The sequence below is a fragment of the Corvus moneduloides genome, chromosome 2, assembly GCF_009650955.1.
Source record: "Corvus moneduloides isolate bCorMon1 chromosome 2, bCorMon1.pri, whole genome shotgun sequence".
Lineage (NCBI taxonomy): Eukaryota > Metazoa > Chordata > Aves > Passeriformes > Corvidae > Corvus > Corvus moneduloides.
Window position 1 is genome coordinate 97,232,882 of NC_045477.1, and position 27,204 is coordinate 97,260,085.

Here is a 27,204-nt window from a genome sequence, read left to right on the forward strand (position 1 = left end):
CGCCGCTGCTCCCCCCGGCAGCGCTGCGGGCTCCGCACCGCGACCCCGCGCTCCGCCTCTGCGGCCCGTGCCCGGAGCGCTCCTCGGCGGGAGGCGGCGCGGGCGGGCCGGTGCGCGCCTGCGCGGGAGGCGGCGCCGGGCGGTGAAGTTGGTGGGAGCGCCGGTGATAAAATGGTAGGTTGTGCGAGCCGGGGGGGAGGGGAGGCGGTGAAACCGGGGAGGGGGAGTTCCGAACGACCTCCGAGCTCCCCCTGGGCTGGCGAGCTGAGCGATCCCGCACCTCCCGCCGCGCCGAGTCCCATTGCCCTGGCCGGGGAGGGGGGCGACGGTGCCAGGCGGGGGGAGACGAGCGGCGCGGCGACACGGGGACGCGCACCCCCCGTGCGGAGTCGCTCTCCCGCCGCCTCCTCCGCCGGGCCGGGAGCGGGGAAGGTCACTGGGGGCGGCGGGGGAAGGGAGGGGCCGGGCGTCGCCGCGGCTATTTTGAGCGCAGGCAGCCGGCGCAGCGCGTACCTTTCCCTTTTTTGGGATTAGGGCCGGCGGGGCAGGTCACCGGAGCTGCGAGTCCCTCGCTCCCACCGGCCCTTCCCCGCCGCGGGGCGCGGCAGGTGCAGCCTGAGGCGGTGGGAAAGGTGCGGTACAAATTCCCTTGCCGGGTCGGGGTGGCGGGGTCGGCCGGGGCTGTTCTGGGAAGGAAGCGCTCTCACGGTGCCTCTGCAGCAGCTTCAGCGCTTCCCTGGGGTGTGCGGTACGGTGTCATAAGCGCTGGGAGAGGGCTCCCGAAACGTGACTGAGCTGTGCCTGGGTGCGAGGTGCGCATCCTTGTTCGGGTGCCATCGGCGAGGAGTCATGCTGGAGACGGGAGTTCAGACTCGTCCCGGCCCCCCGGGAAGCTGCGCGGGTGCCGCTGCCCGCTGCAGGGCACTGGCCGCAGATGAGCGGGAGGAACTGTGCTACGTGGCAGGGTAGTGGGCTGCAGAGTCGAGTGTGTTTCTTATCGCTTCAAATAATTCAGTGTGTCATTTCGGTAGACACGAAGCTAGAAAATATCCGTAAATGCCTGACGTTAACTAGGCTTGCAAGAGGACATGGGGTTTGCTTTGGCGTTGTTGGCACAGTGCTCTGTTTTGAAGTGATTATCGCTAAGTTTGTAGCCCAAAAGAAGTTTATGTAACTGAGGAAGATCTAGGTGCAGAGGTTCCCTTAGCTAAACCTTCATGAAAATTTGGAGGCAGGCTGGAGCTTGCAGCCAAATTGGTTATTTACTTAGCAAAGTATGTTGTAGTTACTTTTTGCTTGTTTTCCTTCCCACTGTACACATTTTTTGTATAAAAAGAAACCCAACGTGTTTCTTCTTACACTAAATTGAAAAATCTTGTAGGAAAGACCAAAATCCTTATCTTGTTTATGTGATGTGTTTCTTGTGTCAGGACCATCTATAGTCGAGATGTCACTGCCCATATGGGTACAAGCGATAAAAAAGTAAACTGAAAGGTGGTCCCGTGTTTACTGCTGACTGGATCAGGATTAAGTTCTCTTTTAAGAGACCAGTAAATTTTCCGTATACTTGATGATTTAAGCTGTAGTGGGGAATTTAGACAAATTTCTCAGCTTAATTGTTGGCCCAGAACATGTGTTAGGGATGGTTTAACGAAATTGTAAACTACAGAATATAATAAAAAATGGAGTTTGATTTAAGCAATCTCCTTCTGCTTGCAGCTTCATGTAAAGAATAATGTTGAAATATGTTACTGGCAAATTTTCTCCCCATAAAATGCCCATTCCTACCTCTCGGGTGTTCCAGAAGTTTAGGGGTATTGTATCAATATGGTTGCTGCAATTGAGAGAAACATCATATTAGTTCCTGTAGACCACTGTAACAGGCTTTTTTGTTCTTTAATGTATTAGTAGTATAAACATATTTTTCAGAGTTTAATTAAAGTTTTAGATTACATTTATAACAATCTTATACTCTCACTGTAACATTCATCAGTCTCTGATACATCTGCTTCATCTATTTTATTTTTGTTGTATGTCTTCTGTTGGCAATGTTCTATAACATAATTATATGAGAAATGCTTCTGCCTTTTTCAGCTGATGACTTTAAATTATTAAACTTTGTGTTGTTAATGGTTGCTAAGAAAATACTAGGAAAACTCTAGGGTATTTTTTTTCCATGTACGAAGGACTTATACAGAATTTGAGAATCTATGAGTTGCACCTTTTTTATTTTTTTTTTTTATAACCACTAGGCATATCTTTCAGAAGATAAACATATTATACTATGATGATACTTGTGTTTACTGCTGTTACAGAACAGAAAAAAACGTCAGCATATGTGAGCAATAAAGCAGAAATACAAGTTTGTTACTGACAGAATATGTGCTGCTAAAAGTGTATATATAGATGCTGTCATTTCAATTTTCAGAAGAAAATGCTGTCTATTTAACTGCAGAAGAACAAGGCTTTGTCTTCCTGTAATTCTGAAGTGAAAGTTGTCATCAACAAGAAAACTAAAACCTTTAAAAGATAGGCATTAGTAGTAGAATGCTGAAACAAACTTCTGGATTAGCTTCATTGGCTTTCCTGCTTCTTTTGCATCCCAAAGCATAAGCTTAAATCATCCCAGAAGGACAAGGTCCGCCAGTTTATGGCATTTACCCAGGCTGGTGAAAGGACTGCTATATACTGCTTAACACAGAATGAATGGAAACTAGAAGTGGCAACAGACAACTACTTCCAGAATCCAGATTTATACTACAAAGAATCCATGAAAAATTCAGTAGACAAGAAGAAATTAGAACAATTGTATAATCGATACAAAGGTAAGGTTTTGGTTGTGGGGGGATTTTTTTGATTGGTGGGCTTGGGTTTTTGATGTTGTTGTGGATTTTTTTGTTGTTTTTTTCTAAATTATGTTGTGTGAGGAGTTTTTCTGCTTTTCCCTCTACCATTTTTAAGGAGCTTTAAGAAAAGCTCACTAGCTTTTGCATCTCCAAGTGTGTTTGCAGTAATAAGAATGAAAAAAAGTTTTAAATGCTCTTAATGGTCTGTACACGACTTCTGTAGAGATTTCTGTAGACTTCAAAAGTAGGAAATTAAACCTATAGTGAGGAAAAAGTGTCAATTGTCAAATATGGTAGCAAAGTTTATTATTCAGCTTCCATGATTTGTTGTCAGTGGCTGCTATTAAATATGTGTATGATGTTCCTTCCATGGCAAAATAATACATATTGGTCTTATGCTAACATTTGGGGAAATTCATTCTGTTCAGAGACAGTAATATTTTTATACATTAAAACAAAAATTTTTCAGATAACATTACAGCTAGGAGTGTGACAAAATAGTCTAATGAGGAAACTCAAGAACTGAAAACTACATCCTTATTTAATTCCTTCATGCTGCCATATTACAGCAAAAGTGATGTGCCTTTTCAGAGAGGCTTGGAGGGAAAACCACAGGAAAGTGGATTAAAGGCAGAGTTGCTTCTTTTCCAGGTTTTATTTTACATCACTATTAAAAAGAACAACAACAAAAAAGAAAAGATAGGCATTTAAATATAAGAATGTACATGATCCAGGTGACAGTGCTTGCTGAACTATGGCCATGTGACATGAGTGTGTGCATTGTTCATGTTGGAGCAATGCAGGCTGGAGTCATTGTTAGCTCCTGTTGAAATCCATACATCTCGTGTTTTAAAACATGAACTTTTAGCCACTACTCAGCTATGATTTTATGTACTTTTCTAATTGAAATATATGGCATGCTTTTTATACAATTTATACTGGTTTTATTATATTGTTTCCACCATTTTTATTCCTCTTTACATAATCTATTCTGTTTTAAGTATGGGGGTTCTTTAATACTTCATTATTATGTGGTAGTGAATTGTGCAGGGACAAAGAGGCAGCAGTGCTATAGCATTTCTTTGTGAAAACAAAAGCCCAGAGACAAAACTCAGAGAACCATGTTTTGGTTTATATATGCATATGTGTATGTTGACATATGTGTATATATATATATAGCATATATATATGAATCTTCTCTTTGCTCCTTGAATGTCAGTCTTGGAGATTGCTGGGTCAAAAATACGTATTCAGATTGATAAATGCTGTTAAGAATATCTAAAATGGAAAAAGATCATCACAAATGTTATTTGTTATTTACAAATTCCTAGCAGGGGCAAGCTGCACTATCTGACTTTGTGAAAGCAAGTCTAGCCAGTTTATGTCAGTGTTTTAGTTAGCAGCACACCTTTGCAGTTCTGGCACTTAAACACTGAAGTTGTAAACATTAAAAAGTTTCATCAGATTTGACAGAAGACTATAAAAGTTTTGGTTAAGCACCTTTTCTTTATTCATATCTGGCTTAAACCTGAGTCACTGGTCCCTCAACAGTAAGGGATTCCTTTGTTCTACAAGGCCTATACAATATTGCACTGTACTTGAAATCTGAGATAAAATGTCTTTTTCTGTGCTGTTTTTTCTTAGTTTTCTTACCTGTTTATCCAGCAACTCTGTCAAAACAATTGCATTTTTTGTTACTAATTGCATGGATAATGTGAAATATGATAGGGATGAAAAGTCTTTGTTGAAATCCACCAGAATCTTTTCACTGGTTTCAAGACAGTGCACATCCAGCCTTCAGTTCTTCGATTACACCCCAAATACACAAGAAATATGTTATATGTGTCTTAGAACTAGTTGAATAGATATATTTACTTGTTATTTGGGGTCAAAGGTCCCTGAATTATACCATGGGTGTAATTCTTTGTTTAATGGGTATAAGTCTGTTTGCCAAATTAACTTCCTCTCTGGAGTTTACCATTTTTTTCACTGTAGTATTGGCTGGAAAAGTAGAAGAGAGCTTAAGAATTAAAATAAAATGCAAAAAGTTTTATCTAGGCTTGATTTTTTTTTTTTTTTTAAATCATCTTGTTGGATCAGGACTTAAAAATAGCATGGTTGAAAATTGTAGCAGTTTAGGAAGTTAGTTTTAAATCTTCTCAAGGGATGCTTTTCTACACAGCCCAACTTATGATATTGAAATGTCTTTCTCTCAAAAGCTAGGAAAGACAGTTTGTGGTTTGTAAAGTCTCAAGCTCTGAAAACTACAGGTGTGGATCTCATTTTCTTTTGTTTTCATTTGGTTTTTTTCTTCTCCAATTATTTAAGTTTACATGCAGGAGGTTGTTTGTTTGGGGTTTTTTTTGAGAGAGAATTTTGTTACAGAATTATTATGAGGCATCTACTGTGATGTAGGTAGTTCAGAAATGCACTTCTGACATTCAGAAAGGTACTAGTGGGGAAATACTATGTTTCGCTTGTTCTAAATTGTATTAATTAGCTTAAGACTGTTATGGTAAGGCATTATTTGAACAATGTTTTGGTGATTTTCCTGACTTAGAATTAAACCCCCAGAATGTTTAAATGTGGTCTTTAAATAGATACAGTAGATACCCATATGTCACTATCAGGGAAAAAAAAAATCTGTGGTCTTACATGGTAGGTGTGTTTTTGCTGGGCTTGATTTTGGGTTGCTTTTTGTTTTTAAGCTTAACACCTGCTGACCAATATAACTGTGTTGTACATTTTGTTTATCACCCTTACTATTTCTAAATGTAGGCAGCATCTCCTGAGTTAATGCAAATCTTTTATAGAGGATTGGGAGGGAAAACAAAACTATTTTGTTGTTAGCAGATAAGTTCAGGAAAAGATGCAAATGAATTTCTCTGTAAGTGTACAGAATACTTAATCTGTTTACTGATTCACTTTTAAAATTACCTAGACTTCAAGTGAAAACATTTGTGAAGGTTATCAAAAATTGAATACCTGTATTGTGCAGCACACCAGAACTGTCAGATGATTATTTCTTAATATGTTTTGTAAATAATTATAATTCTCCTCTCTGTTCTTTGAACTGCAGATCCACAAGATGAAAATAAAATTGGCATTGATGGGATTCAGCAGTTCTGTGATGATTTAAGCCTGGACCCAGCCAGTATCAGTGTTCTGGTTGTGGCATGGAAATTCAGGGCAGCTACTCAGTGTGAATTCAGTAAGAAGGAATTTGTTGATGGCATGACAGAGTTGGGGTAAGTATCCACTTCTGCATAGTTTATAGTGTAAGGCCTGAACTGTGTTTCTGCTCAAAACATTTTCAGATAAATTGTGTGAAGCTTTACAAAGCTGTTGAGGCCAGTGCCAAGCTTAACAGGTGCAAAACGTAGTGTCTTGTCTTCCTTGAATTGGTGCTTTATTGCAAAGCCTTAATGACCGCAGTAGGGGGGAAGCAAAACAATTTCTACCTGTACAGCAAGGGAGTCAGATGAATTCAAGTTTTTTTTTATGTAGTTCATAGTAAACATATCCCTATTTGTGTTAAGGATTTGAGTTGGGCCTCCTGCTGTTAAAAACTGAAAGTCGCTGGAGGTGTGTGAAGGGAAAAAAATTTCGCTATTGAAGCAGAAAAGAAATAGGAAAACAGAAAAGAACCTTCAATTCTTTCCCTTGCTATCAGCAAATGGACCCATCTTTCTTTTTGTCCATTTTACCACCCATACTTTTGTCTCTTTTATCCTAGATACTTCATTTGTACAAAATACCTATGAGGAATTGAAATAAAAACTAGAATCTTGGTAGTAGAAAAGATTAGTCCAACTGTGGTATAACTGATAAAAATTTCCTTCCTGGATTATGGAGCTGTTCTTGATAACAAACCTTGAACATTGCCTCAGTTTACCAATAAAGCCAAGCATTTATCATCATAAAATAATATTTTGTGTATAACTTTTCCTTGCAAGAGGAGCAGCATTTCTAATATTTAGAGATGTCAAAATAACTTACTTTTTAACAGATTGCATTAAATGGGTGGATAAGTACAGTTTATTACTTTTTCATGTTTTTTGTAGGTAAACAATTTCATTTGTTCTTAGAATGGCACCTTATCAATACATTTCTGTGACAGACCAACTTCTAAGAAATGTAGTGGTTGTTTCTTGAGCAGAGATCTTAGCAGTCTGATGTTACTGACCTCCTCAGTTACTGATTTTTTTTTTTAAGCTTCCATTTTTAGGAAATTATGATGAAATAACTTTTGATACCACTTTGTTCATTGCTTTATTTTGTCCCCTTGGGTAGCTTTGAGTAGAAGTGTACTAGTTTGAAAACAAACCAGTGGGAGGCACCAAGTCAGAATAACAATTTAATGGAAATTAAAGAAAAGGGAAAAAAAAAGGTAAAAGAAAACACTGTCAAACTGACAGAGTCAAGGTACAACCTGACACCCTGTTAGGCAGGGTGGTGGTAGCAGTCTGGTAGAATGGTGGCTGCAGTCCTCTGAAGCAGTGATCCTGTAGTAAAACAGTCTGCTCTTCCTCAGAGAGTCCAATGGTGGCTGTGTAGCTCCTGTCCTCTGGAAATCCAGTGGGAAGCCAGTGTCTCTGGTGTTCAGCCTCAGATTATATCCACGCTGGGATGCTTGGTTCCTCCCTCTGGGTGGAGCATCTCACAATGGGGTAACGAGTCATCAGGCAAAGTGTTGATTAGGCTCATTAACAGAAGATAGTCCGGAGGGAGTTATCTCTGAGTCAGGCAGCAGGACAATGATGGGCAATTAACAGAAAGATAGTCTGGGGGAAGGACGCAAGGAAACACTGCCCCACCTGATTTCAACAGCTGATGGGGATGGTAATAGAATACACTGCAACCCAGGACAAGAAGTTACAAGAATAATTGTGATTTTCTAACCACAGACAGAAATTAAGTGCTCATGTTATTATACTAAAGGTTGCCAGCATTTTTTTTTTTCCCATGAAAGTGATTAAAGAGGTTTTGCTAAACCCGTTGTGACTTTTGGCTTGGATTTTGTTTTGAATTTGATTGTCACATTTCTGCTGTGTTCGTTTGACTGTCTCTGATAGTTCCATAGCAGTCTGTGATTTTTATCTCATTCTGCTCAACACATGCTAAACTGTTCTTGGGAGTATAATATGGTTGTGCCCGCTTGCCACAGCACTTACTGAGAATTTGGAGTGATGTTGTTACCTACTTGGAGGCACAGTGTCTGTGGTTTTTAGCAATGAGCACAAGTGAGCATTCAAATGGAAAGAAATTCCCTGAGGCTTAGATCCCATAGCATCTTTAGGATGCATATGGGAAGGTATATTTGTTGACTAGATCAAGTCCCAATGAAATTGAACTTTCTCATTTGAAGACCATTGGCAGAATTCTTTCTTTTCTCCACCAGGTACTGCTGGAGGCCAGAAAGGTACTTATTTTTATCTATACCATGCAAGACAGTTAAAACTGTACTTGCATTTTATGGGTGTTGTTATGGTTACCCATCCTTTCATAGAATTTTTCTGGAATCTTTAGAATAAGTACAACTATTTAACTATGGAGAACTTTCAAATACACAGTGTTAGTTGTGATAGCTGCTTCTTTTGAAACCTGTTTGCTTCACTTTGAGTTTCTAGGTACAATTCAAGATATTGGTAATGTCCTGTAATCTTGAATATTTGTTTGATGCCTTGTTGTGGCAGAAATGCTTTCCCTTTTACAAATGTGTCTTATTAGCTCAGGTGTTTTCACTGAAAATGCTTCGGTGGTGTTATTCAGGGATGTGTTTCTGTTAAAATTTCAGTAACTTGGTTCTGTCTTAGCTTACCTGTGCCAGGCTGTTAAATAGTTTGCCAGTCTTCAGGCTATCATTCAAGGCTCATTTTATTCCTAGGTTTTATTCTCAAGTGTTCATGTAGTGTGAAGCTCTTTATTTAGGAGAGCAGGGAATAAGCAGTGTCTATCTAGATTAACGCAAAGCTCACACACTTGTGTTACAACATCTGTCCCAGGAGAAGGAATAACAGAGTTCAGTGAGGTTTGGGTGTTCTTTAAGAACAGAATAGCATCTGTTCAGAAATTCATAAAGATACAGAAAAGAAGTTAAACCATTGAATCCTGTTTGCATTGTGTACCTAATGGATGCCTGTCTACAATGTTCCACTTAAAATTCTTTAGTAAAGGCACATGAGCATTTATATTTTTCAGAATGCTATCCTCAAAGACAATCTGGTGTTATCTTAAACACTGTTTTGTTTTGCTCTGAAACTAAACTATAAAAAAGGTGGGGGGAAAGTAGAAAGAAATTTTAAATATATGAAAATAACATAATCTCTTTTGAACAGGTGTGACACCACAGAAAAACTAAAAGCTCTATTGCCAAGACTGGAACAAGAGCTAAAGGATCCAACAAAGTTCAAAGATTTTTATCAGTTTACTTTTAACTTTGCTAAAAACCCAGGACAAAAAGGTCTAGGTAAGTAGAAAAAAAGTGAGGAAATATCTGCGGTCAGTGAAGTCTTCCAAATGGTTCCAGTACTACAATATTCTCATTGGTGATTGTATAGTAAATTCATTATTGATTTCTTTCACTGACTTCTCTTTCCCATCTTCTTTCATTTAATCTCTTCTTAATGTCCCCTTGGTACAGATAACTTAATGGGGTTTTCTGCCAGTATTGACATTCTCTCACCTCTTGTCAAAAGAAGTTCGTGCAGTTCTTCAAGACCTGTCAAATTTTATTTTTTTTAAATACTGAGCTAGTGAGCTCTGTGTGTTAACAACTACTGAAACAAGAAGTCTGTATCAGCTCAGAAGAGGGAGAAAACTGACAAAAGTTACTCTTCTTCTAAGAATTTTTAGTTTTAGCTCAGTTTTTATGTAAAGTTTAGGAAAAGGGTATTATGGACTTGGTTTAAAACTAGTGAGTAAAAATAAGCATAGTTTATAAAGCATTAAACTATTACTCTTCATAAAGTTTGAGGTTTGTCCCAATCCATGCCTTGTATTGCTGGAGTAAAACAGATACATTATTTAAATTCCTTTTTTATTTTTTCTTCAAATCAAAAATCTCTAGTTTGTGAATAGATGAAAAAAATAGTAAGGTGAAATCCACTCTTTTCAAATTTATGTCCACTTTCAGAAGATACTGTGTAGAAAGGAATTAGTGTTTTGCATATAGAATAGCACTTTCCCATCATCACTGTTTTTTGTGCTGTGGGTGAGAGGAAGTGGTTTGTTGGTTTTTTTAGGGTTTGGGGGTTTTTAATGTTTTTTAGCATAGCCACCTTAAATCTATGTCTAAGTTACTTGAAAAGTTGGTAAATGTTTTTCTCAAGAACTGCTGGGAGAGCAGAATATTGGTTTAGACCTCAACCAGGGGTATCTGTTCCCCATTCTTTACTTTGAATAATCTCTCTTGTCTTCCCTGGTGCCCTGGTGTCCTTTTTTTTTTTTTTTTGACTATGGACAACTTTTAGCTAGTTTATATTTGTCTTCTTTTTTTTTTTTTTTTTTTAGCAGTTTCATTTTTCATTTCATTTGTCCCTCTCTCATGGCTCACATGCCACTTGCACTGGCACAAAAATGAAGAAGTCTTGTAGTGGCTCTGTGAGGTTGGTTGGAATTCTAGTCCCTTAGCTTGTCTTCATTAACAAAGATTAGTACTTTGAAATTGCAGGAAAGGTAAGTTAGTTACAGCTGAGGTTGGAATTTATGGGATACCTAAAGAAATACTACAAATAGCTTCCTGTTTTAATTGGATCAGTTCCAACATGAAACTCTTGAACTTGGGCAGTCAGTACATTTCAAAAGCTTTTCACCTAAGCTTGTATGAAGAGTGGATGACGTCAGGCAGCCCAACCCAGATTTGGAACTGAATGCACTTTCTACTTGACATGAGGAGGAAACTTACTTGTTTTCCATTACTTCTATTTATTCAGTATTGGGGGTCCTTTCATTGGTAAGTCTGTCTTACCTGTTGTGTAAGAAAGGTGTTTTATTGCCAAAAGTACCGAAGTTCCTTCTTGGACTAAGAGTTGAACTATTAACAGGAGAAAGTAAGGAGTGCAAAAACTGAAGTAAAGCTTAAACTGTAGGATGAATTGATGGAAGCTGTTGCTGATTTCAGTTTCAGGAATTTTAGTAATTTTGATAATATATACAGTCTCTTAATTTCTAGTACTTAGTTCTTACATGGTAGTATCTTGGTGGCATTTTTCATCAGACTTTTTCTGGTTTTGATAAGATGATTCTTGACAGTAAAGAAGTATAAGCAGATGCCACTGTTATTCAGTGGAGACCCCATATTTCTTGGATCACCATAGGTTGAGTAGAAAAAAACTGTTGAGCAAACATACAGACTAATGCGACATTTTTGAGTGATTGAGGCCAATGATAGCTTACCCAAATAAAAATTAACACTGTATAGGTTTGGAGTTGGAATCTTTACAGGGAATACCATCATAGTGGAGCAAAGAGGTGAAGGAAAAAAGTAAGTTTACAGGTAGGTGTTTGTAATAACCACAGAAGGAAGCAGTAAGTTGTAAGCAAGGAAAAAAATCCAAACAGTTATTTTACTGGAGTGTCTGTATGAGCTAAGAATTCTAGTTGCTTCAGCTACATTTAATACAGGTTTAGGTAGTTGGTTTGTATTTTTATTTTACATCCTCTTCTCTGTATACATTTATGTATTTTCTCCTGGAATGAGAACCTTTGCTCCCTCTCTCCAGGGATGTTTGGTATTTGTGTCTAATGACTGTGTGCCCTATTGTCAAGGAGATTCGGGAATTGGTATCAGCCATGTACAGAGTCTGCTTCTGTCTTACTCAGTTTGGAGCCTTTACTTTCATTAAGTCCAGATACTTAAACAGAATGAAGAATTAGTTTTTTTACCAACTGAGCTGGTACAAATCTGTGCCTAGCTGTGTCTAGGTCATCTTACAGTGATGGCCTCTCCTTCTTCCCCACATGCACATTAGATGACATTCAGTCAGTATAGGATGCTGCTTAGCTCCTGCTCAAGCTGCTTGCCTTAAAGTCTTTCTGGTGAATTGTAACTTGGAGGCTGAGAGGTCAGTAAGTTTGTCAAGTAAAGGATGAAAGTGCATAGTTTTAATGAATGAAGTGGAAATAATCTAGGAATTCTTTCCTAAATTTCAGTTGCAGAATATTTTAATATGATTTTTCTAGGGTCTGAAGTATTCAGTGCTTTTTCTTATTAGTCTGGGAGCCTTTATCACCAAGTCTGGTAATTGTACTCATTGTTTAGGGGACTGATCTGCAGGCTAAAAGAATGTTGTTTGATTCTTGGATATACGCATCACCTATGAATGCACCTATTTCAAAACTCAGCAAGTTTGACATAGTGACAAATGAGGAATTTGTATTCTTAACAGATTGTTAGTAGAAACCTTTTATAAAAGAAGACGTAATTAAACCCCTTCTGTTGGGTCCTTCAGGCTGAGTGCTAAGGCATCTTTTTTTTAAAAGAAGTAACTATTGAAAATAGAGCTTGCTAGAAATGAGGCTGTGATAGGCAGACTGACTTACACAATTACTTTTCATGTTTTCTTGTTTGTTATCTTAGCATATTGAAACCACAAGAAATTAATGAAGTATCTCTAAAATGTTCAAGCAGCAATGCTTTGATTATGAATCATGTTCATTACTCCTTCAGTACATTAATACATTTCAGATTACTTTTTTTTTAAATCTGTATCTGCTGTTTTAAGAAGTGATATGCAATTTATTGTCCCCTCTCCTCTGAAAAACGTAAGGAAATAGTGATTTATGGGTTCCTTTTTAATAGGTGGTCTTTAAATTTAAAAGGTAGAGAAATACTTATGTAGTGTATTCCCTTGTGCTAGACAGGATCAACATCTACCAAAACCACTCCTTGCACATGCTTTTCTAACCAAATGCTCCGTGGTATGCTACAATACATACTAACTTGCCTTTTCAGTTTCACTAAGTATCAATAAGATTTGAGGTCTGATTCGTAATGGTCCTCTGGTTGAACAAGTTTGAGAGCCATTGCCTTCACAAAATAGAATCTGAAATTTTTGATGGCAGGTTTCATACATCTTTGTCCATGTTTGCTTAAACCTATTGTTAGATTTTTTTTTTTTTTCTTTCTTTAGCATGTAACATAAATCTCTGTTTCTAAATTTTCCAGTCAAAGTAAGTATGCAGAATACATTTCCTTAAAGTGAGTAACAACTTTTTACATATTTGGCATGATGTATGCCAAATACATATGCCTTTCGTCTCTGGACCGAGTAAAACCAAGTACCCTGATAAATTTTATCTTCTAGCTGATACTGGAATTTTGTGTTCCAGCTCTCTTTTCCTTTGCAATCAAATTGATCTGATTTTCTCTTTGTCTTGTAGTACCCAAACAAGCCAGATACCTTCCACTTGTCTTAAATATTTTGCTTCTTGTTTTGCATCCTTTTGAGTGTTCTTAAGTTTGATACTGTCTGCAGTTTGCAATCTGTTTTACTATTGGGTTTCTGTAGCACTGCAATGTACCCAGTTAAATCTAATCCTGTATTTCTGCAGTTGATTACTCCCACTAGCAGTATGACTTTGCACTTCTCTTTAATGAAATCTTTCTTATTTACTTCCAAGTGGTTGTCCAAGTAATTTTGAATCCTAATCCTGTCTTCTATCATGTTAGACTTTTTTCAGGTTTTTTTTAAGTTGCAAATTTAATAGAAGTTTTCTTTGTTGTATCATCTGAGTTACTTAAGTATTGGGCAGTGTTAGATACAGGACTGACCTGCTTGGATGAGTTACTTTCTCCCAGTTTGGCAGGGAATGACTGAGATTCTTCCAGAACTTCCTTGACCTTTATGAAGTTTCAAACATGGTAGGAAGCAGTTTGAGATTGCTTCAGCATACTGAGGTGAATTTCACCATATCTGGCTTCACTTTGTGCAGCAGTGCTTGAAGACTGAATTTCTGAAAGCTTTTTCTGAAATAACTGTCAGTTTTTATTGAATCTTTTTTGCTTGGAGCATAGCTTGGAAAAAAATCTCCATGTGTCCCAGACTTTTTTTCTTTCCGGAGTTATTACCAGCAGGACAGTATCTTTTATCACACCAGCTGCCATTTATAAGATGGGGAGTGGGAAGGCACAGAAGCCCTTCTTAAAGTTTTTTTTGGTCATAGAAGAATTTTGATGATACCTGACACAGCTGTCTTCATAATTCATTGGGGATTTTGCTCCAGGAAAGTGTTCTTGGAGGGTAGGAGTGTGTGTGTAGTTTTGTGTTTTATTTATTTTTGGAAAAGCCTGTCCTCCCTTGCTTTTTAATTTCTTCTTCTCCATTTTCCCTCAAAACCAATGCAAGAAATTCTGCCTTTATGTAATTAGATGGGAAGGATCCTCTCCAATAAACTAAGTTACATCTGTTCTGTCATTCCCTAAAATAGACACAGAATTGAGTACACCAATACTCATTCCTAGAAATAGGACTGCCTTTTGTAGGAGTCTCTTTCCCACAGTTCATGTGGTGACAGTAGGGAATTTTTATTTCTCTTTGTATATGCTGGACTTCTGTTGCTATAGTCTCATCCAACTCAAATGTTGGCATTTACTTTTATTAGCTCAGTATTATCAAGTAGAATCCTTCAGTCTGGACACGTGCTGTTTAAAGAAGTGAAAGTAATAGCGGTGCCCCAAGGTGGTATCTTGTGTAAGGAGTGAGATGAAGGAGGCAGAAGCTCAGTGCATAAGATCTGCCTTGATGATCTTTAATCAGAACATCATTTTCTGGTTAATGTTGCTCAGCACCCAACTGTCAAGTGTCTTTCAAATACATCTGAGTAGATTTGATCATTATCAAAGAAGACAATGGATGCTTATAACTTATGACTCTCTAAGTGGTGGACAAAATTCAGGAAAAAAACCTAGCAGGGTTTCAACACAGCAGTGCCATCTCAACGGCTGCATGTTGGATCTGGCGTACATAATATTTAGATATATTAAACTTGATCTGCATTTTGTCTTTATATATTGAAGGTGCAGTTTATGAGGTTACCTTCCTGGTTTGCCAGGACACTTTAAAAAGAATTATTATGGATAACTGTGATTCTGTCTTTAGTCTGCTTTCTCATGTTCTTACTACCGGATATAGTACAATAAATATTTATTTTTTGCATGGTGCAGATTTGGAGAGGTTTATCTTGCCTTTTACTCCCAAGGTTTAGCTTTTCTACTGCAGTCCGAATGAAATTTTGTATCTTAGTTCTTGTTGGTAAGTGTGCTAAAAAATAGGATTATAGGTCTTTTGTCATGTTGTCTGCAGAGCAGTTCAGATTTCTAAGGGCACTTTGAAGCTCAAAACAAGGCCTTATCTTTTTTTTTTTCCCTTCTTTTTTTTTGAACCTGATGCTTGCTGTGATTCTCTTACTGGGTCTCCCTTTGACCCCCAAAAAGACATGCTCAGGAGTTTGTTACAGTTTGTTTCAGCCCCAGGGAGGAGCTTAAAGCATTCTTTCATGATCTTCACCTTCCAACATGGAAACAAAAAGCCGATTTGGTCCTTCATCACTTCTTTGTGATCCCTTCGTCTGCTTGCTGGCTCAAAAGGTTGTGCTTCCTTCTCTCTGCCAGTTGCCTGGGATCAAGCAAGAGATGAAAGATGAGGAGGGCATTCAGACTTGAATCAAATATTACCTCAAGACCAGAAGAACGACTATCTTTGCATCCGGTATGTGGACTTCAAGGAGGTTTCCTCTCCTATAAGCAGATGAGTATAATGTACTCTTTTTTAATTGAAGCAACATCAACTTTGGCTTTTACCATAGCAGTATGGTAAGATTCTTTGAAGAGATCTTTAGACATTAGGGAAGGATATCTTTTCTTTGTATTTTGTTTTCTTTTTTTACTCCCTCTCTCCCCAACCTAGTTATCAAGATGTCCTCCCCTTTCAATGAAGAATTAGATTCGTAGGCTATTGGTAGGAGTGAGTGCATGGAAGAAGTTGAGGAAGGTCTATAAATGAATTTTACATTTATTTTGAAAGAGGTCTGTGAATGCTGTATTTTAGGTGTTCCAGTGACCTTGGTCTGTGTGTATGGTTCTTGCTTTATTTTTGTTCACATTTTCCATGTTGAAAATGCCAGCAGTTTGAGAGAAACTTGGTACAGAAGAGGTTCTCTGATCAGTAAAAGTGTGGCATAACTGCCAGTTCTAGTAATGCCTCATTGATTCTTTTACTCATGTTTGGACCTTGTTTGGGAAATGTATGTCCAGTCAACTTTGAGTCATCTGTTGTAGTTTATCTGAATTGTACGTGGAGAGATTTGCAGAGGCAAAAGGATTTTTGAACCGGCTACAATCAGGTTCATTAGGCTGCACTCAAACTGGTGTTCAGACAGCCTAAATCTAACTTGACTTCCAAAGCAGTTCATCTGTTTTTGTGTAGTTAATGCTTAAGGTGATAAACATGAAACGTTCTGCATGGAATCAGGCTGCTTCAGCATGGCAGATGCTGAGGCAGAGCTAATGAGCACAGCCAGACCCTGCTCAATTCTGCAGTGATTCCTGCAGTGCTCCTCTGAAATCCATGTGCTGTGCTTTACCATTCCTCCTGTCCGCCACAGGCACTTAACTGTGCGTTATCTGTCCCATAGCATAGGGCATTGGGAAGCTCTTTTCTTACATCTTTGCTGGGATGAGTGGATCCAGCTCAGCTGGATCCTGAGTTTAGCCATGATCTGTATCTGTATCATCCCCCTTACTTGTTTTTTTTCCTTTCTGTCTGTCTTCTGTGGGAGAGCTTCCAGTTGCAGCTACAGGCTATTTTGCTCTAAGCTTTTGGCAACTCAATTAAGTGGGTTTGGGTTTAAACCTCGTGGTATTTTCTTGTTATTTTGCTGATTAGGAAAGAAGAAACTAATTCTTGTGTCTGTGTTCTTAGCAATTTGGAGGCCAAAGAAGACTCTTAAAAATCATTTAGAAATGAAGAAACAAGGAATTTATTAACTCACTGGCTCTTGCAAGTATTCACTTGATGCTTATTGGTCAGGCAGTGTGATAGTTGTGTTGTTGAGACAGATTGACAACAGTTTCCATTGTTCTTACCTCTGCGTCAGTTTCAACACAGTGTTGAAAAGTTATAGCAGTAATTCAGGTGAATTAGTGATAATACTCTATCAGTTTCAAACATGACTGCATGAACAGATCTTGTTGGTAGGGCAGACTGAGAGGTAGAAAGCTCTGTTTGGCAGATGCTAAAAGTAAGTGCTGCAGTCCCAGAGGATGGTTTTGGCACAGCAGGTCTAAATGAACTGCGTTTCCTGTTCCTCAAAAATCCTGCTTTCTAGAAAATTCCTTGCTATTTGTTGATTTCTCTTTTTGTTTTCACACTTCCTTGATTTCTAGTGTGCAGTGACTTCATTGCCCTGGTCCAAAATCATAGCAAAGGCATGAGGAACTTAATTTGATTCTTACTTTTTTCATGCAGCAATCTAATAATGATTTTTTTCTTTCTTAACAAGATCAGCATTTGATCAAATCTTAAAAGCAGACACAGGCTGTATTTCTCCTTCTGCATTAATTGTGCTATTTGTTATCACTTCAAGCTTTCTGTTCAATCAGGATAGAAAAGGCTGAGGTTTTTTAAAAACAAGTTTAGAATGAGGTTTTAATATTTGAAGATAAATCATACTGCATGTAAAATACTATTTCTGGTTAGGAAAAACTGATTGTTTAAGGCTCTGCATGACACAAAACTCAGTAGATATTGACACTGAAAATATTTTTGGGTTGAAAGGAAAGCTCAAACTACTGTATAATGTACAGTATATGATGTGGTATTTTTATGCTGTTTTTTAATCATTTGGCAATTTTATGCTTTAGATATGAACATGGATGTTAGCAATGAAGTCTCTTTTAAACTGGTCCTTGTCTAGGTGTTTTCTGAGATCCATGCATCTTTTTCTGTTTATAAAATTTACATTATTAGTCTGTAATGTGGGTAGCATGTATTTTGGTACAAAAAAACCAGCATATTTTATAGTTGTAGTTTGATTTCTATTGTAGCAATGCCTTCATATCTATAGAGCATTGAAATAGGTGTTCCTAAGACTGCCTAAGGAATTTTTGCCTTGCAAAAGCATCTTCCTGTGGGGATGCAGAACTCTGATGGCATAAGGGCTTTTCTCTTTTTTTACTGTCTATCAGTGGAGCACTAATTGTAGCAGATACAGTCTCCACAGCATTACTGTTTATTGATACTACTGTCAGCATGCTAATGTTGAATTTGAACCCTGTAACTAGGTCTTTCCTTTAAAGCAGAAAAATCCTCTTTTTTGTCCTCTGGTGCCAAATTTTTCAACCTGGGTAGGGAACTGTCTTCAAACAGAAGTGTAGCCGTATCCCCTGGGATTGTAGCAAATCTGAAGACCTAGTTTTCTCACGTACTTTAAGACTGCATAAACTGGCACCACTACCAAGAGTGATAGTCCCATCTAGTCCTTGTGTTCAGATAACACTTGTGTTAGTCGATGGGTTTGTGGGATTACAGTGAACCAGATGAAGAAGATGGATTTTTTTTTTTTTTTTCTTTTGGCAAATTTTATCAAGAACAGAACTTTCCTCCTCGTGCCTGTTGCTAAGAGCAGCTCTGATGTGGACCTGTTTCAGCCACTACAGAGCAGCATTCTCAGTGGGATATGCATTTGTTACATGTTACAGCAAATAACTTTTGCATCCTTGTGCAGGGGAGTTCATTGGCAGACGCATGTACAGTGTCCCTTAAGTATCAGCTTTGGATAGTATTTCACATGCATTGTGTTTAATACAATTTTGAAATAGTCAAGTTCACCTTAACATACCACTGACTTTGACAAAAACCAAGGAAGTGTTATCTCTTCTTTCCCTTTTACCTCTTCTTTTGTGGCACCTTTAATCATTTTTGTTTCCCTATCTGTACTTTCTTCCTTTTTCCAAGGAATATTTCCATCAGAAGTATAAACTTTTCAACTATTAAGGTGTTATTTCTTCAAAGCGCATTTTGCTTAAAGTTGTCACTTCAATGTCGCTTTAAAAATTACAGATTTGCAAGGTTTGCTTGGAGAGGTTGAGTCTTCATAAAGAAGCCTGAGTGAATGGGATCAAAGCCAGCTACTTCACAGTGAAGTTTAGCAACTGTTAAGATTTTAGAAGTTTCTCTTTTTTAATTCTTTTTGCTTTTCATTTGGGATAACAGATAAGAATAATAAATCTGCATATCTAAGCAGCAAGTAAATGCTATTAATTACTCTCTTCTACATATTTTTTGGTGAAAAGTGAGCATGGTGGCAAAGACAGGAAGAACTGAAGTATTAATTTTTTCTGTTTTTTCTTCTTGTCTCTGAAATCATGAGTTCTTTTACTTAGTTTGGATTAAAATGCAGGAGACACTAGGTTTTTCTTCTAATTGATGTTTATTATTTTCTTATCTTTAGCACAGCTGCACAGGGTGTGCTTTCAAGTTAACAAGGTGGAAAATGTCCCCGAGTTCTAACTTTCAAGGCCTTTTAAAGTCCAAATCAACCAATTATGAAATACCAAGTAATATGTTTTTACTTATAATCCAGTAACTATCTATTCATGACCTGCAGTGCGGGTTTTTTGACCCAATAACAGAGCACTCAGATTTATGAAGAGCTAATCCACACCCAAAATCCTCCATATTGTTACACGTATATATTATTATATCCCAGATATAATAAATTCTCTAAACCCAGGGTTCCAACACTGAAGGAAGTTTATTAGAGCATAATTCAAGTTCTGTACTGAAGAGCACTGATCATAGTAGGACAAACACTGGCAGCACTGTCCCTGTATAGGCAGGTAGAGGCATATTGCATTTCTCTACATCTTAACTGCTGCACTTCATCCAGGCCGCAGCCCTGTCTGAAACAGGGACTCTAGGGACATGGCTGTGTTAAAATCTGGAACATCACTTTCAGACATGAAACTTGATTTGAGGTGACAGAGCATCCTTTGTTTTGTAGTGTGATATGTGCAATTTCAAAAACTGCTCTTATTTCTTGGAGTGCAGGTCAAGCTTCTGTCTTGCATGCTATCACACTACTTTCTCTTGAGCTTCGCGTTCTCTTTACTCTTCCTTTACCCTGAAAGCACAAGCTGAAATATTTCTGTGGTTTAAGAAAAGCTGTGCCTTGTTTTGTGGTTGCCCAGCAGTAATCATGTACTTAGTGCTGTTACCTGTGGGAGCAAGCACCACAGCCATTAGGTGTTGTGAGCTGCTGAGGATGAAAACAGGCCTTCAAGGAAACATCCTTTCTACCCTTAAGCTGCATCTAATGTCGCTCCTGCCTTTCTGCTGGAATATGTGGCTGTGCTGCATCTTCCTTGAACCCTGCTCTCAGATCACTGATCAGGATACAGAATGAGGGCTGCTTTCTTAGACTTGTATTTTCAGTATTGCTTATAGGGGTTTGTCTATTGAACGATTCCAGAAGAGAATTATTGCTGTAAGGAGTTCTGCAGAATCCTAATGCCACAGACAAATGACTTTTTTCATCCCCTCATATCCTTAAATTCCCTTCAAAGTCAAGTGTGTCCAAAATGTGATAAATTAAGAGGAGTTGACATCTGTGGATTTAAATGTTTATGTTTCAGTCAATATTTGCTATGTTTGTGTATGTGTGTGTATATTTTTCTTTTGGTTTGCAGACAAAGTTATCCGTAAGTATTTTGTTCCTTTTCTGTAGATTGAAAGTAGCTTTAATCTGTAACTGGTGGATGGTGACAAAAATATTTTGGTTTTATTGACTTTGATGTTCAATACAAAATTTATACTGTTACTGCTTGTCTTCTACTTTTTGGGTCAGGGAGAGTAGAAAACAATTCCTTATAGTTTTTTTACTGATTTTAAAAGAATGTTATTCATTTGTATCATAATACACTAGATGTAGCATTAATAGTTTAACCATGAGGGCTTTTTTGCTTATAATGTGCTTAATATTTACTTGTTGTTTTATCTCTTACAGATCTAGAAATGGCAATTGCATACTGGAATTTAGTCTTGTCAGGAAGGTTTAAATTTTTAGATCTTTGGAATAAATTTTTGTTGGTAAGTATGTACTTTATTCCTTACTGCCTGTCTTATTCCCCTGTAGTCTGGCTTTTGTTGGCTGTGTGCTTCCAATAAGAAAAAGATAGAATATCTCTATACTTCCTTCAAACTTTTTCCTTTTTGAACACTGATATAAAATAGTCTCAAATCAAGCCAAATTAAATCTTCTCTTTATGATTTTCTAATTGAGAATAATGCAAAAAGATGCAGCAAAGTGATAGTGTTCTGGTTGCTTAATCCTGTATCCTCCTACTTAGGAAAGTTCCTGCATGAAAGGAAGCCATGATTGTAGATGGAACTGTTGCTGCTAATTCTCAAGACAGCTGTGATTATTGTCAACCATGTATTTTACCATGCTCTTGTAAAAGACCTGATTCACTCATCCATGTTTCTACATTTGCATGTCTATATAATTACAAAAAACAATGTTACATAATATATAATTTATCTTTGATTTTCTTTTTATCTGTAGTTTAGGAGAAATAAGAAGTCTTTCTGCATTTTTGTCCCCCAGTGCTTAATAGGGAAGGTGTACACTTTTTGAAATATTTTTCTGAAGTTTTTTTCTAAATTTTTAGGCAGTATATTTATTTGAATCACTGAATAATGTACCAGTTTCATCAAGAGGACTTCTGAAAACATTTCATATTTTAACTGCCTTAATACACTTTAAGACATCCAGATTCAGATCTATAGATGTAACTGAAGAAAAATCTGCAATTTATGACCTGGTATTAAAGTGTGTTACTTCAGGAGAAATAATTCAACCTGAATTTTTAGTTCAGAAGAAATATTTAAATTAAAAGATTTCAACCTAAGAAAGAAGCAAGTTGGAACTCTTTCAGATGGTTGGGTTTTTTTAGGTTATTGGTTTTGTAAGATAAAGAAGTTGAAGAAATATTTTTGAAATGTGTATTTCTGTATATGTCAATATAAAATACTGCTGTGGAATTTGAAAGTAGTTTGGACTGAACAGTACTGTTTTTCCTCCATACAGGAACATCATAAAAGATCGATTCCAAAAGATACTTGGAATCTTTTGTTAGACTTTGGAAATATGATTGCAGATGATATGTCCAACTATGATGAGGAAGGTAAGCAGTACCTGAATATCTTCAAAAGTTGGTACAGCAGAATTAAAATACTGCTATAAATTAACAAGAGAACGTGTTGTTACCTCATGTCCTAATTTTGTTTACCCTTAAAGTTTCGGCCACAAATACAGTGTCATACTTACTGCCAAAACAGTAGTGATAAGGTTAATTAGTTTGCTGTAATTTGAAAACAGAAGTAAAGATACAGTCACACCATGATAGAACACACTACTTGAATGTGTTATGCTACAGACCTCTCAGTGAAACAATGTTTTGTACAAAATTTTTGCTAACTTATATGCAGTTTACTCTCTGTTACTAATTCTGTTTTGGAATGTGTGCAGAAGTAAGTCCTAAGATACAAATGGCTATAATAAGAATGCCATGGTTTTGCTATCAACTAATGTTTATATTTTTAGTGTGCAGTTTTATGCTTTAAATGCATTTTGCTTGTCTTAAGAACTATTGCTGCAAGAAGAGACTCAAATGTGGAATTTATTAGTTAGGTGCTTTTTTTCAAGTATTTTATTGTGTTGTGCATGTTAAAGCTAGACTAGGCCAGAAATCAAGATGAGCTTCTAATCCTTTGCATTTATAGACTACACCATTTTTTTGCAGATAATGGTAGGCTAATTTCTCAATTGCTTGACTTCTCTGTAGGAGCGTGGCCTGTTCTAATAGATGATTTTGTGGAATATGCACGACCAGTAGTCACAGGAGGAAAACATAAAACTTCCTAACCCCAGATTTGTCAATATGGACTAAATGAACTGCACTGGGTAATGAAGATTTGTTAGCTGATAACTGTGCACATTGGTGCTGGTTTCAGTGGTCGTGATGGACATTCTGCAGACAAAGCTGAAATTCTTCCGTTCTACCTAAAGAAAATGATGACTGATGTGTGGACACTTCAAGAACAAACTCAGAAGATAGTCCAGGCTGTTTGTAGGCTACTGGCTTCAATTATTCTACTGGTTGTATCATATAGGATGTAGATTTTGCATGATTTTATACTTTGGAGAAGTTTAACTAGAGGCCATTTTATTAAAGTTTTGACAGCACAGCATGCCATTCAGTTCATAATCCAAAGTGAACACCAGCAGTTACATAAATAAAACTGTATTATATTGTACTTATATTAAGAGCAGTATTTGTGGTATATAAATTAAATCCCTAAATAAAACTTATGCAGTATGTTGTATTTTTATAAAGGTTAGTTCTGTGGATCTGTCCTACTATAGAATTGTAAAAAAAAACCCAAACCAACTAATGTATGCTTTTTTTGTTTTTAACTTGTTGCCAACATTTTAAATTTGTATTTTCACGTCCTGGATGTATACAGTGATTACATCCAGCCTTTTGTTTTCTCCCAATGAATTTGACTTCGTCATTATTCTTCTTGAAGTGCTTGGACATGTAACAATAGCATTGCTGAGGACAGGCTGCTGCTCTATGCGGTGATGCAACTTCAGCTTTTTTTAGTAGCCATTTTAAAGTAGACATTAAACAACCAAAGATGCTTTTATAATTCATTTTTGATTATCATAATTCAGTTAGTCTCCAATTATGTGTTTTATTTATTTTTAATAAGGAGCTGGTAGAATATGGATTTTATTTGTAGCTTGAAACATATCATAAATTCTAGCTAAATGCAACATAGTTGTAAATTCATTTCCTGGCACTTCTCATGGAAAATAGATGTGAATAAGCCCAAAGACTTAACTAGTTGGCTTCCATGTTGGAGAAATAGTTAAGGGTAAGGAGACTTTATATTAATGATTATAAGTATTCATGCCTGTGGATGTGTTGTGCATTCAATTGTATTTATTTAAGGGGAGAAAAAAGCAAATTAATGCAGTTTCAGTGATCTCAAGGCTGGTGAAATTGGACCAGTTTCACCAAACCTGAACTTGTTCAGTCACTTGCTTCTCCCCTTTTGCCAGCCACTGATTATGAAGTGCACAGAGGTGTCAGTCTTCTGTTTCTCATCAGTGTCTTCTGATGTCTAAGCACAAAAAAGTTTTACCAGAAACTATTCGGCATGTCTTCGCACAGGGCTCTTGCAAATGCTACCTCATCAAAATGAGTTTGTCATAGCCACTGTAAAAGTTTGTTAAAATGAAGAGTTGCTGAAGAGTATGTACAGCTATGATCAATATATTTTCTGTATTTAAGGCTGAATAGATTCAAGAATTTTGGATAAAATTGTGCATTAAGTTATATAAATTATATCTGTTTGGATAGTTGAAGTGTTGCATGACAGCATACTATTTTATTTTGTAGTTGCCAGGGTATAAAAGCTTACAATATTCTCTTAAACTCTAATATTTAGAGTTTCATACAAGCAGTCAGCTTTCATTATGTCAGCACAACCTGCAAGGACAAGTGTACATGCTGCATACAGAGACTGCCTTCATTCTTCCACTTGATGGAATTTCAGTTGTGCATGATGTTTAAAAAGCAGGGTGAGGGAAAATTTGAACAAATTAGCAAATTTTCTCTTAGTAAGAGCCTAGCACTCAAGTTAGAAATGCCCTGTGAATGATTTGTTACCAATATTTGTCTTTTTTTTGTGAGTGCCAGCCCTGGCTGAACAGCCGCCAGATGTCAGCGTCTGAGCCTGCTGCTGCCTCGCGCTCCTGTGCAGAGATAACCACTGAGGTTGTGCCAAATTACTGCTTTCTCACTCAATCTGTTTAGAAGGGCATTTGTGTACATAACTCCAGGTATTCTTCAGAAGTCAACAGAGAGCTAGAACTAGTGTTACGCTCTTTTAACTGCATTTGAGTTATCTATGCCTCCTCCCCAAAACAAGCCACTGCTGTATCTGTCCCGCAGGCTTTGCAGAATGTGTAACATCTTACAGCCTCAAGTGCATTTACCTAGCCAGAAATAGTGGAATGCTAGTTACTCACACAATTGCCACTTAAAATATATAGATATAATATAACTGACCAGAAGTAGCTTAATCTATTGGTATGTGATGTAACTGAAGTTTCATAGCACTAGAGCTTGTGAAACATTTGCTCATGATGAGAGCTCCATCAAATCATTCTGATTCTACCTTTTAAAATAAATAGAGCATAAAAAATGCATGTGGGTCGAGGGGTTTTTTTCTTGTTAATCTGAGCAAGAAGGAAGGTGCTTAGCCTAGGATTCAGTGTGTGTACATATAGATACATACACGTACATATATATATGTATATACATGTATGTATATATATATACACACACGCACATTTAAACCTCATTCTTGTGCAGATCCTTCATGGGTGACACCTTCCAGCAGACAAATACTGGGCAAAATACTCCAAAGATAGTTGTTCCTTGTCAGCCAGCTTTTGAGGTTTGTTATGCTTTTCCTTGTTCTTCCCGGTCTTCTACCCATTTTAAACCACATGTGCTTTTTATATTCCCATACATAATAGCATGGAGTAACACCTTCACACTTGAACAGTCATAAAAAATGCAAATAAACTGCTTTCACCTTACAGATTTCTTACCTATTTTAATCATTTGCTGCTGTCCACAGTTCCACTTTACAGGGTACTCTGACTTCCATTTTAAGTAAGCTGATACAGTGGTAACACCTAGGCTGCTCAATTTGTAATCCTAAATGGTACAGATGTCTTCAAGTTGTTCAGTGCATACAGTATTACTTCACAGATATGCTGTATGTATTTTTAAACTTGGTGCCAAGTTGTTTGGTTTGAAACTGAGCCATAGGATTTGTACTTGCCAGTTCTAAATTTAAATGTAATTTATCATGTGTGTCATGCCGAGGAGAGCAAACCTGCAGGCATCTGCTCATTCAATGCACCTGGGAGATTTGCTGCTGAGTAAGCTGTACGTGTGTGTATATTTTGTGGCAATGGAAAAAGGAATAAATGGACTGTCAAAGGATTGAAGTCAGTCATGTGAGCTGTCTGTATGGTTTTTGTCAGCTTTCTGCTTTGGAAGTCTTGGTCTGGTGGGAGTTTTTTTGTTGTTGTTTTTTGGTTCATTTATTAGGTTCTTGTGTTATTACTCTATCAGCCAGAAGAGGGTAAGGATGCAACTCAGTAATTTTTATATGGCCTTAATAAATGTCTGGTTTGGTCATCTGTGTCACAGTTAAGCTTTTAAGAAGCTTGGCATGTTTAGCTGCAGTACTGTATTCACTGCATGTGTCTGCTGGTCACCAAACTCTCCACAATTTTTGTCATTACTTTGTGCTGGCAATGAGGTTTAATTGCCAGAAAGTGTTGTTCAGTCCTGGCTCTGAGCTCTGTGGGAGAAGCAGCATGCTCAGAAATCTGTGCAAAGACCTTCAGAGGTATGCATTCACCTATCATTAATTCTCTTCTGAAAGTTTAAGTTAAAATAAATAAGTTGTCCTCTATTTTCACCCAGCTGCCATCCTTCTCCAGTGCTTTCACCAACCATGGGCTGCTTTGGTGTTGCACAAGTTTTGTCTTCCTTTTCCTGTGACAGTGAAACTGCAGCTGCTGATATTTCAACCATGGCAAGCCTTTTTTCTTTCAAGTCTCAGCACCAGTAACTTCCCTCAGGTGATGCCAGCCAGCACCTTGCTCACCAAAAGGCTCTTCTGAAAGAGAAGAAGTGTAATGTTTTTACAACCATGAACTTGTTCAGCAGAACATGTTTTCTGATCTTCTCCTTATCTACAAAGTGCTGGGTAGAACTAGGTGACAGACCTCTAAAATCAACTTTTTTGTTCTAAACTGTTGACAGAGGGATCTGCAGCTGCCTCTACAATCACATGCAGAAAATACTGTATTTCAGACAAGTAGTTGCAATGTTCACCTCTTAATGAGAAGGGCTGGGGAAGTTTAGGGGCATTCACGTTTTGATTGAGTATTGGGATACTTCCTCTTGTTGGTGCATATACTTGACCAATTCCCATGGGGGTTTTTTGTGCCTCCTTTTCCAAGCAATGAACTACTCTATTGTTCAGTGAATCCTGTAGGTTTCATGTCATGACAGCTTTCTGTCAAGACAGTAAAGAAGTCCATCCTGTGGTGTTAAAGGATTCTTTTTCCTTCAAGGCAGTGGTATAAAACTGTATGGAAATAATTCATCTCCATTGCTAAAGAATTGAGTAAAACCAGTTTATTTTTTTCCTGTATCTCAATGAATGTGTTTTAAAGGAATGATCCTGATGCTGGAGTA

The 27,204-nt window shown here is 37.5% G+C and overlaps 1 protein-coding gene across 3 annotated transcripts; it reads left to right on the forward strand.

Moving 5' to 3' along the window:
- Window positions 1-81: 81 nt before the first annotated feature.
- DCUN1D2 (defective in cullin neddylation 1 domain containing 2) lies at window positions 82-25,944 on the forward strand. 3 transcript variants are annotated; one of them, XM_032100501.1, is made up of 7 exons: window positions 82-174; window positions 2,609-2,825; window positions 5,926-6,094; window positions 9,185-9,315; window positions 20,853-20,935; window positions 21,936-22,032; window positions 22,693-25,944. In XM_032100501.1, the coding sequence occupies exons 1-7, from the start codon at window positions 172-174 to the stop codon at window positions 22,770-22,772; spliced, it is 780 nt and encodes a 259-aa protein (XP_031956392.1). In that variant the 5' UTR covers window positions 82-171; the 3' UTR covers window positions 22,773-25,944. The 3 variants fall into 3 exon arrangements, with proteins under 3 accessions (XP_031956392.1, XP_031956393.1, XP_031956394.1); XM_032100502.1 differs by having other exon boundaries at window positions 160-174; window positions 2,429-2,825; XM_032100503.1 differs by lacking the exon at window positions 82-174 and adding an exon at window positions 472-632.
- Window positions 25,945-27,204: the final 1,260 nt, after the last annotated feature.

Coding starts and splice junctions, on each gene's coding strand:
- DCUN1D2 (XM_032100501.1), top strand. Junction 6,095..9,184: donor GATGGCATGACAGAGTTGGG/GTAAGTATCCAC, acceptor TCTTTTGAACAG/GTGTGACACCACAGAAAAAC. Junction 9,316..20,852: donor CCCAGGACAAAAAGGTCTAG/GTAAGTAGAAAA, acceptor TATCTCTTACAG/ATCTAGAAATGGCAATTGCA.